This window comes from Bufo bufo, chromosome 3, assembly GCF_905171765.1.
Source record: "Bufo bufo chromosome 3, aBufBuf1.1, whole genome shotgun sequence".
NCBI classification, from domain to species: domain Eukaryota; kingdom Metazoa; phylum Chordata; class Amphibia; order Anura; family Bufonidae; genus Bufo; species Bufo bufo.
This window is the reverse complement of record NC_053391.1, coordinates 371,161,337-371,172,791: the sequence shown is the minus strand read 5'-3', so window position 1 is coordinate 371,172,791 and position 11,455 is coordinate 371,161,337. Positions and strand designations below refer to the sequence as shown.

The following is an 11,455-nucleotide window of genomic DNA, read 5'->3' as shown; positions in this document are numbered from 1 at the left end:
GGTTGATATAGTGGACCCATCTGTAACAGTGAAGACCACATTTGACACACCTAACAATCACAAAGCAACTTCCCTGAGCAGGGCAAGCTGAGGTTTGGTTACTGTGAACCCTAAGGACAGGCTTGATGAATGATTATACAGCTCTCTACTTTGTGTGGTGTACAGGAGCTGGGGTGGCAGCCTTTTGCACCTTGGGCTATACATGTCTATGGCCACATCACAGGGTATGCATGGATCTATTCGTGTATATATTAATCCTGTGTTGCTTGGACATGGAGTAGAGGTGGCATTTACTACCTGCTAGGTGTGCTACAGCTGCGTCCAACCCCCCTTAGAGCTGAAACTACAGAGAATTGTAAGTTTTTCCATTCTAACATGTTACAGTAAACAAGAACATGGCTGCCAGGACTAGTCGTCCTCCAGTGGTATCTCTTCGTTCCCCCTGTATCTGGGGAATGCCAGATAATTATGAACTACTCACGCCATAGTAACCCCCTTCCCTGCAGGGGCTCTGGGAGCCAGTAATTGTGGGCCTTGCTCTGTCACTAGGGCAGGAGCAGACCTAGCTGAGGAGCAGGAGCGTGCACAGTAGTCGTAGCTGTGGAGTATTTCCCACGTCAGGTGGCCGTACTGAGGGACAGCCTCCGTGACGTGTGGCAGCTGCTTGCCAGTAGTCAAGATGGCGGAGCGCTGTACGTCACCACCGCGTCACTGCAACATCCGCTTCCTTCAGCCCGGATTTGTGATGGCGAGCTCTCTGTGGAAGGAAGGCAGCTGAAGAAGTCTTCCGGTCTCTCACCTGCCAGTGGTAAAGATGGCAGACTCCGTGGTGGAAGTTGTGGAGAAGCTGCAGTCCAGACTCTCGCCCAGTGCTGAACCTAAGAAGGTAGTGTAGTGTGAAGCGCGTGGTGCCGGTGCTGTACGGCGGCGGGAGGGCTGCCCGTGCCTCGGTGTGCTGCCGACCGTGCACGGCTGCTGCATGCTACGACCACCGCCATATGCCTGCTCCGTGGGCACCGTCCAGCGGCCGCTCTGTTACGCCCCGCCTGCCTGGATGCTGGCATCCCTTCCTGGATCATTTGGGTCACATAGTGGTGTAGCTGCCTTCTCTCTTACTCTGTGCCATCTTATAAGGGGGTGGCTCCATTGGCATAGGTCCAGTGTCAGTAATGATGCCCACTCCCACAATTCTGATGGTAAAATGAACCCTGGTATGGGCTCAGTCTAATGAACCAGAGTGCTGCCAGGCCTAGTGTGGTAGCCATATGCCATATCCCTTTACATCAGTGACTTCATGGTGTGCTGGGAAGCTGACCGGCACAAATGTATGTTTCCTTTAAATCTTGAGGAATTTTGTGACAACTTTGCCCAAACTGATTGTGTTGCTTGTAAGGGCTTACTACTAGATGGTCAAGTCTTGTGTGGGAGGATCAATTGTGACAACATATATGTGAATGTTCTAGTACATGCATGTACCAGCCGTGTATGGCAGCACACATACAGTAGTTCCCTACACTGTAAAACTGAAGGTACAGTACTATCTAGGTTTATGGAATATGGGCACCATATAACGGATCTGTAATGTTCTAATGACTACTATATTGGAAGATTTGTCAAAACTGGTGTAAAGGAAAAACAAAAAACTTGCTTAGTTGCCCATAGCAACCAAAGTCCACCTTTTAATTCTTAAAGGAGCTCTGAAAAATTAAAGGTGGACTCTGGTTGCTATGGGCAACTAAGCCAGTTTTCCTTTCCACCAGTTTAATAAATCTCCCTAAGGCTACTTTCACACTTGCGGCAGAGTGATCCGGTAAGCGGTTCCGTCACCAGAACTGCCTGCTGGATGCGGCAAAACGTATGCCAACTGATGGCATTAGTAAGACTGATCAGGCATTTTTAAGGCCTCTTTCACACTTGCGTTGTCCGGATCCGGCGTGTACTCCACTTGCCGGAATTACACGCCGGATCCGGAAAAACGCAAGTGTACTGAAAGCATTTGAAGACGGATCCGTCTTCAAAATGCTTTCAGTGTTACTATGGCAGCCAGGACGCTATTAAAGTCCTGGTTGCCATAGTAGGAGCGGGGGAGCAGTATACTTACTCCCGGGGCGCTCCAGAATGACATCAGAGCGCCCCATGCGCATGGATGACGTGTCCATGCGATCACGTGATCCATGCGCTTGGGGTGCCCTGACGTCACTCTGGAGCGCCACGGGAGCCGCACGGATGGTAAGTATGCTGCTCCCCGCTACACTTTACCATGGCTGCCAGGACTTTAGCGTCTTGGCAGCCATGGTAACCATTCAGAAAAAGCTAAACGTCGGATCCGGCAATGTGCCGAAATGACGTTTAGCTTAAGTCCGGATCAATGCCTTTCAATGGGCATTAATTCCGGATCCGGCCTTGCGGCAAGTCTTCAGGATTTTTGGCCGGAGCAAAAAGCGCAGCATGCTGCAGTATTTTCTCCGGCCAAAAAACGTTCCATTCCGGAACTGAAGACATCCTGATGCATCCTGAACGGATTTCTCTCCATTCAGAATGCATTAGGATAAAACTGATCAGGATTCTTCCGGCATAGAGCCCCGACGACGGAACTCTATGCCGGAAGAAAAGAACGCAGGTGTGAAAGAGCCCTAAGACTGATCAGAATCCTGATCAGTCAAAAAAAAAAAATGCATTGAAATGCCGGATCCGTCTTTCCAGTGTCATCAGGCATTTATTTTTTCACCTTTTTCCGGGTCCGGCACTAATACATTCCTATGGAAAAAAATGCAGAATCCGGCATTCAGGGAAGTCATCAGTTTTTTCGCCGGAGATAAAACCGTAGAATGCTACGGTTTTCTCTTTTTCCTGATCAGTCAAAATGACTGAACTGATGCATCCTGAACGGATTGCTCTCCATTCACAATGCATGGGGATAATCCTGATCAGTTCTTTTCCAGTATTGAGCCCGGAGGACGGAACTGTATGCCGGCTTCTCTTCTGTCTTCTTCTTTGATGCCCAGGAGGAAAAGGACCTGTGGTGATGTCACTGCGCTCATCACATGATCCATCACCATGGCCACAACCACAATTTGGCCATGGTGGTGGATCATGTGATGAGCGCAGTGACGTCACCACAGGTCCTTTTCCTCCTGGGCATCAAAGAAGAACACAGAAGAGAAGTCGGGCTGCGCGGACAAGTGGATGAGGTGAGTTAAATTATTATTTATTTATTTTTTTAACCCCTCCATCCCTATTTTACTAAGCATTCTGTATTATTTTCCCTTATAACCATGTTTATAAGGGAAAATAATAAAGATCAGGTCCCCATCCCAATCGTCTCCTAGCAACCATGTGTGAAAATTGCACCGCATCCGCACTTGCTTGTGGATGCGATGCGATTTTCACGCAGCCCCATTCACTTCTATGGGGCCTGCGTTGCGTGAAAAACGCAGAATATAGAGCATGCTGCGATTATCACGCAACGCACAAGTGAAAATCACCGCTCATGTGCACAGCCCCATAGAAATGAATGGGTCCGGATTTAGTGCGGGTGCAATGCGTTCACCTCACGCATTGCACCCGCGTGGAAATCTCGCCCGTGTGAATCTGTTCTCTCTTACCCAGGATGTATTCTGTGCAGTTCACACAGAGTTTATTACAGCAAAATTGGGAAGTTTTCACTGGGAGCAGTTCCTCCTGCTTCTTTTCCATTGGTGTTTTTGTGTATAGAGATTGAACACCAGCCGGGCAATGCATATGGTGCCACCTTTACAGATCTGCTGATTGTCATTGATTGCTAGCTTCTCGGATGACCCTATTCACAGTGTGACATTGGTAGTCTGAGATAGAGGAAGAGATGGGCACAGCGCTGACATCATCAGTACTACTCCACCCCACTGCAGTCCTTTCCCAAAAAGCCCGTGCCACCACAGTACCTGGCACTAGGTTGCATAATCTTTTCGAGAAGATGTAAAAATAACCGAACGGTGCCCTGTGGACTGTACTTGCATGGATGTGGTCAGTGAGGGACATCCAGGGTTTAGTTACGTGACCAAAATCCTTCCCTTTCTTTTTGTCTGCATTTGACAAGTCCGCAAATGCATTAACCTCTTCCCGACGCAGCCACTTTCCATTTTCATTTCATGCTCCCTGCCTTCCACGAGCCATACCTTTTTTTTTTTTTTTTTTTTTTTTTTTTCCATTCACATGGCTTGTTTTTTGCTTGAAAAGTTGTACTTTTTAATGGCATCATTTAATATTCCATGTCTATTGGGGAGCTGAAAAATTCTAAATGGGGTGGGGGGAAAATGCACAGCCGTCTTATTTTTTACAGCATTCTTTTTTCGGTACTGCGAGTCAGTACGATATCAGCAATACCAATTTTTTGTTTTTTGTTTTGATACTTTTAAAAATAAAAAACTTTGGAAAAACGTTTTCTTTGCATCGCCTTAATCTGACATCTGTAACATTTTTATGGTTCTATGGAGCTGTGTAGGGGCTCCGTTTTGCAGGGCAATCAGTGGTTTTTATTGATACTATTCTGGAGTATGTATGAATTTCTGATCACTTTTTTGTGGAGGCAAAGTGACAAAATATAAATTTTGCCTTTTTTTCTGTTATGCCATTCATCATATGGAATGAATACTTTCAAATATATCTTAATAGCTCAGTCATTTGCAGATGCAGTTTTGTATATTTTTGTTATTTTCATTTGTAAAATGGAAATAAGGTAATTTGAACTTTTTAAATTTTTTTAAATAGATTTTTAGACCCCCCCCCCCCTCCCCTCAGGGAATTTTAGTCTATGGGAGAAGCACTGTGTTTCTATTGGGCTTCATTCAGACGTGGATCTGCAATACTCCCGGCCGGCACCCCCCATAGAAATGCCTATTCTTGTCTGCAATTGCGGACAAGAATAGGACATGCTCTATTTTTTTTCCAGAGCTGCGGACGGGAAGATTGGGGGGGGGGGCGCTCCGGAAATGCGGATGCGGACAGCACAATGTATTCCTTCCCCATAGAGAATGAATGGGTCTGCACCCGCGGAACGATACTACGGATGTGTGAATGGACCCTTAAGCCCTGCCGTAGGGCTCACTATAGATATTGATGACCTGGCACCCTTACCGATCTGCTGTTTGGGGCTGCTGCAGTGCCAGAAACTATGCAGGGTATGGAGCTGGAGGCAGACAGCTCAGTACACTGTGTAGTAGATGTGCCAAGGTACCGTGGCTCAGCTCCCATTAAAATGAATGGCAGCTGAGTTTCAGAACGCTGGTCCCGAAAACTACACAGTGTCCTGAGCTTTCTGCTTCCATTCCTTACAGTGTTAGCTTCCAGAGCTGCATCAGCCCAAAACAGCTGATCGCCGGGGGGGGGGGGGGGGGGGTGCCAGGTGTTGACCCTCGCTGATCTGATATTATTGACATATCCTTAGGATAGGTCATCAATATCTGTAGCCTGGACAACCCCTTTAAGGGTATTTTCTTTCCGTGTGCATTCCGTTTCCGTATTTCCGTTCCGCAAAAAAATAGAACATGTCCTATTATTGTCCGCATACGGACAAGGATAGGACTGTTTTCCGTTCTGCAAAATAAGGAATGCACACGGACATCATGTATATTTTTTGCAGACCGCAAAATACATACGGTCATGTGCATGAGCCCTAATAGAAAAAGGTTTCAAGCTGCCATAGCAACTGAATGGTTCCTATGACCTCAACACAGGGGGGCTGTTCGATCATTGTGAGTGCCCTGGTCACAATCACAGGGGTTAAAAGTCCATGATCAGAGTTGTCTCCCATCACCGACTCTGCTGCCAGGTGTCTAGGGTGTAAAACAGTAGACGCCCGCTGGCTATAGTGTCAGCTCAGGTCCTAAGCAGGCACCATCTTTAAAAGCCCAACCTCACAGTACATGTATGGTGTAGGTTGAGAAGTGTATAAAGGGGGGTTATCCAGTGGAGAACATTTTTTGTAAAGTTCTCCAATTGGGCCACTTTCACATGGTCAGTTTTTGGTCAGTATTTTTCATCAGTTTGTAAGACAAAACCAGGAGTGGGTCCAGAATGCAGAAGAGGCACAAATCCTTCCACTCTGTAGGTCCCATGCTTGCTTTTGAGCTTTTGAAGTACTGACGAAAAATATGACTAAATACTGCCCGTGTGAAAGTGGCCTTCATCTGGTTAATAGAATCATGCTGTTCAAAAAGAGGTGAAGTTTGGAAATGTACTATTATATGGATTGAGCTGCTTGGTGACCATCAAAAATGGATCTTGAAGAAAGGCCCCTTTTACACTGCTAGATTATAGCAGACTGTTGTCGGGAAGGAAGCAATCCTGCTCATCAGTGGAGGAAACTGCTGCATTTACACGCAGGGATCTCCTCCACGATATGGGGAGGAGTGACCGCTAATGCCATCGCTAGTCCCCATACAGAATCATTGTCTGGCGGCAGCAGAGACTGTTTAGATGGCATAATGATGATTTAGGTGTCCGCATGAAAGATCCAATTACCCGATGAACGAGCGTTTTGCTCATTCATTGTGGAATCGGCAGCACCTTTACACCGGCTGATTATCATACGAATGCTTACTAGCAATTATCTGGCGGATGCTTGACCACGCTAAAGGAGTCTTTAGAATCTAATTCAATTTTTTATTCTTTTGTTTTAATGGGTTTGGGTTTTGTGGGAAAATAATAAGTGTATTTATGATTTTTATTTATTTATTGTGGTTTAAAAAAAAAAAAGTAAAAGAATTGATACTCACTGGTCACCTGCCTGGTCCGGTCTTGTCACAGGAGACTACCGGAAAGGCCCATTCAACCAATGGCTGGCTGAGCCGGGTCACTGCTGCGGACAGTGATTGGTTGAGCCTGCCATTTCCGGCATAGAGCAGCAAGTGAAGTCAGGAACCCGGAAAGCATCCCAGTAAAGATTCTGTTATTTTTTATTTTTTTTTAACGCCTCAAAGGTTTGTAATAAGCATGTTGGGCTTATATGGTTGAGATACACGACCTTAACAGAAAAAGTTGTAAACCTATGCATTTCCCCGGTGCCTTTGTATCATGTATATTGGCTCCTTCAGAGAGACCGGTTTGAATTAAAAAAATAATAATAATAATTTTCCAACAGTTTGAATGGGTTGCCAGGACTTAGATATTGATGACCTATCCTCGGGATGAGTCAGCCGTATCAGATTGGCGTGGTTCACACAGCTGGCTCCCCCATCAGTCAGGTGTTTTCAGTAGCTGCCGGTGCCAGAAACTATACAATGGACAAAAGGCTCCATCCGCTGTGTAGTTTCTGGTGCCAGAGTATTGCAGCTCACCTCTATGGGAGCTGAACTGCAGTCCCCCGGCTGGAACTTCGGATTTAGGCTGCATTTAATGTATAGTTTCCCCCGCCTAGCTGAAAAGGCTGATCGGTGAGCTATCCTAAGGATTGGCCATCAGTAGCTGAGTAATGTAATATGGCAGCATATCCCCTTTTCTGCATCACTTTCTGTGAGCTCCTTTCTGGCAGCAGTGGTAGGTGACCATAATATCAGTAGTAATAAGTCAGAGCAACCGGACGTTTCATTAGTCATTCGACTGGCTTCCTAACTGAGCAAGCCGGTTGGATGACTAATGAAACGCCCTCGTCTACAGAAAATACAAGTCCAGTGGCTCTGACTTATTACTACTGATATACCGTGACCTGGGTGCATGAGAACCTCCACAGACTCCCATAGGCATGTGCTTTAGTGCAAAACTGATCGAGAACCACTGCTACCAGCCCCTTCATTACACAAACTGTGTGGAGTACCATCCATTTTTGTACATACTAGTTTAATCCTGTAGATGGTGCAAGTTTAGACCGGCTGTCCAGGCCTGCACCAGATTTACCAAAGTGGCCTATGGTGGATTTGATGTATGGCTAGACACTTTATACCACTTATCGGTTGGTTTACTTTGTGACAGAACTTTACACCAGAACTGTGCTGCAGTTTTGTGCAAAATGTCTCATTTTAGGACATGCACCTTCTCCCAATAATATTTTCCAAAAGACGCACCAAAATCGCATATTCTTCACTTTGCAGTATTTTATTCAGGAAATGTGTGCAAATTCAGTATTTCAAGCACATAATCCATATAAGAAAGTCTATTAAAGTTCATACTTATCATAAAATCCGGTGTGCATTAATGGGTTACAGTCCGGATTCAGCATACACAGCGCCCAGCAAGCAAGTTGCTACGTTTAGGGGGTCCACCCCCTTTTGTCAAGCCTTCAAGATTTCTCTAAAAAAACTATGGCGGAAATGCACAGCTTGCACCAGATTTTGGTACAGTTTACGACAAAGTGTAGGTGCACTAACACTGCTGTGACCCATAGCCATAGTTGTGACTCAGTGCTCCAGACAAAAAAAAAAATACCTAGTAGCCATTGGCTCCTGAACTGAAAAATTTAGAAGCCAAATAAAATTTTTAGTCGCCAAATCGAAACCGAATCAAAATTTTGGTATTGTGACAACGCTACGCCGATACCAACATTTTGATTCGCTTTAGTCACTATAAAAAAGTATTGCGATACTCAATGCCACGCAAAAAAAAAATACCCAAAAAATCTACATGCATTTCGCATTTTATGAAACGTTCGGCCCATAATAGAACAGTCCTATCCTATTTTTTGGGGTGACAAGGGGACAAAAAAATGGCGAATCGCATGTTTTTTATTTATTTATTTCTGTTACGGCGCTCACCGCATAGGACATATTTTTTTATAATATAATAGTTTGGACTTTTCGGATGCAGCATTATGTAATATGTTTATTTATTTATTGTTTATATATTTTATATGTAAAATTGGGAAAGGGGGGATTTAAATTTAAAGGGCTTCTGTCAGCCCACTAAAATGTTTTTTTATTATTTTTTTTGCTTACTTATAATCCCCACACTGCGATTTATGCCTACATAATCAAATTAATATTTTTGGTCCTGTAGATTTTGTTTAAAACATGCTTTTAAAATATGCAAATTACCTTGCTACCAGCAAGTAGGGCGGCTACTTGCTGGTAGCAGCCGCATCCTCCGATCCTAAAGACGCCCCCTCCGCATTGTGATTGACAGGGCCAGGGAACGGGATCGTTCTCTGCTGGCCCTGCCTGTTAGCATTCAAAATCTGGCGCCTGCGCCGCGGCCGTACCTGTCTTCAATCTGCGCAGGCGCACTGAGAGGCGGCCGCTCCATCCTCAATGCGCCTGCGCCGATGATGTCACATCTACACCCGGCGCAGGCGCATTGAGGATGGAGCGGCCGCCTCTCAGTGCGCCTGCGCCGATTGAAGACAGGTACTCAGGCGCCAGATTTTGAATGCTAACAGGCAGGGCCAGCAGAGAACGATTCCGTTCCCTGGCCCTGTCATTCACAATGCGGAGGGGGCGTCTTTAGGATCGGAGGATGCGGCTGCTACCAGCAAGTAGCCGCCCCACTTGCTGGTAGAAAGGTATTTTGCATATTTTAAAAGCATGTTTTAAACAAAATCTAAAGGACCAAAATGATGAATTTGATTATGTAGGCATAAATCGCAGTGTGGGGATTATAAGTAAGCAAAAAAAAAAGGTTTAGTGGGGTGACAGAAGCCCTTTAATATTTTAGGGTACTTTCACACTAGCGTTTTTCATTTCCGGCATAGAGTTCCGTCACAGGGGCTCTATACAGGAAAAGAACTGATCAGTTTTATCCGCATGCATTCTGAATGGAGAGTAATCCGTTCAGGATGCATCAGGATGTCTTCAGTCATTTTGACTGATCAGGAAAAAGATAAAACCGTAGAATGCTACGGTTTTATCTCCGGCGAAAAAAAACTGAAGACTTGCCTGAATGCCGGATTCTGCATTTTTCCCCATAGGAATGTATTTGTGCCTGATCCGGCATTCAAAATCCTGGCATGCCGTACACATCCTTCCTGTCTGCGCATGCGTAGACCGGTAAAAATGTGTAAAAAGATGCAAGACGGATCCGTCTGTCCGCATGACAAGCGGAGAGATGGATTCGTTCTTGCAATGCATTTGTGAGATGGATCCGCATCCGGATGCTTCTCACAAATGCTTTCAGTCACATCCAGATCGGCGGATCCGGCAGGCAGTTCCGACGATGGAGCTGCTTGCCGGATCACACTGCCGCAAGTGTGAAAGTAGCCTTAGTGTTTGTGTTTTTTTGTTGTTGTTTTTTTACTTACTATTAGCCCCCTTAGGGGCTGGAACCCTTGTCCTATTCACCCTTAGGCCCCTTTCACATGGGCGAGATTTCTGCGCGGGTGCAATGCGTGAGGTGAACGCATTGCACCCGCACTGAATCCGGACCCATTCACTTCTATGGTGCTGTGCACATGAGCGGGCATTTTCACGCAATGCAGGCCCCATAGAAGTTAATGGGGCTGCGTGAAAATCTCAAGCATCCGCAAGCAAGTGCGGATGCGGTGTGATTTTCACGCATGGTTGCTAGGATGAAAGTCTATTCACTGTTATTTTTTCTTATAACATGGTTATAAGGGAAAATAATAACATTCTTTAATACAGAATGCTTAGAAGGTCAATTGAGGGTTAAAAATAAATAAAAAATGAACTCACCTCCTCCAATTGATCGCGTAGCTGCCGGTCTCCTGTTCTTTCTTCAGGACCTGTCAAAGGACCTGTGGTGACATCACTGTGCTCATCACATTGTACATCACTTGATCCATCACCATGGTAATGGACCATGTGATGAGCTCAGTGATGTCACCACAGGTCCTTTGACAGGTCCTGAAGAAAGAACAGGAGACCAGCAGCTACGCGATCAATTGGAGGAGGTGAGTTCATTTTATTTTTATTTTTTTAACCCTCATTGGCACTGCGCCACCAATGTTTATTATACTGGGGTGTTGGGGGGGAGCGCACTGCGCCACCAATGAAGATAACTGACCTGTTAATACAAATACAGGAGGCGGGTGCCGGAATCAAATAGCCGGCACCCGACTTCTATGACAGGGAGCTGCGATCCGCTGCAGTTAACCCCTCAGGTACCGCACTCTCCTCCTGTATTTGTATTAACAGGTCAGTTATCTTCATTGGTGGCGCAGTGGCCACAGCCCCTCCCCTCCTCCTCCTGTCTCTCTTCTTATTGGCGGCGGGGAAGAGAACTATCAGCTCCTGTGCCCGCCACTGTATTCAACTGCAGAGCTGCGGCGGCGGGTCTAGTCACAAATGGCGACAAGACTAAAAAGTCTTGTCGCCATTTGTAAATTCTAAGGCTGAGTTGACATCAGCGTTCAGCCTTTCCGTTCTCCTGCTCCATTATAGGAGCAGGAGAACGGAAAGGACGGATTCTGCACATAACTGAGCCGAACGGAGCCTACGGACCTCATAGACTATAATGGGGTCTGTTAGGTTTCCGCTCAGAAGATGATTTTGGAGCGGAGACAAAAGTCCTGCATGCACAACTTTTGTCTCCGCTC

General features: G+C 45.9%; 1 protein-coding gene across 4 annotated transcripts in view; it reads left to right on the top strand.

Annotated features, from left to right (window-relative positions):
* Nucleotides 1–734: 734 nt before the first annotated feature.
* Nucleotides 735–11,455, top strand: part of ELOA (elongin A) — a 39,787-nt gene continuing 29,066 nt past the window's right edge. For all 4 annotated transcript variants that reach the window (XM_040424636.1, XM_040424635.1, XM_040424639.1 and 1 more), the window contains exon 1: nt 735–886. In XM_040424636.1, coding sequence (XP_040280570.1) covers nt 815–886 — 72 coding nt within the window. In that variant the 5' untranslated portion in view covers nt 735–814. The remainder of the gene's footprint in view (nt 887–11,455) is intronic.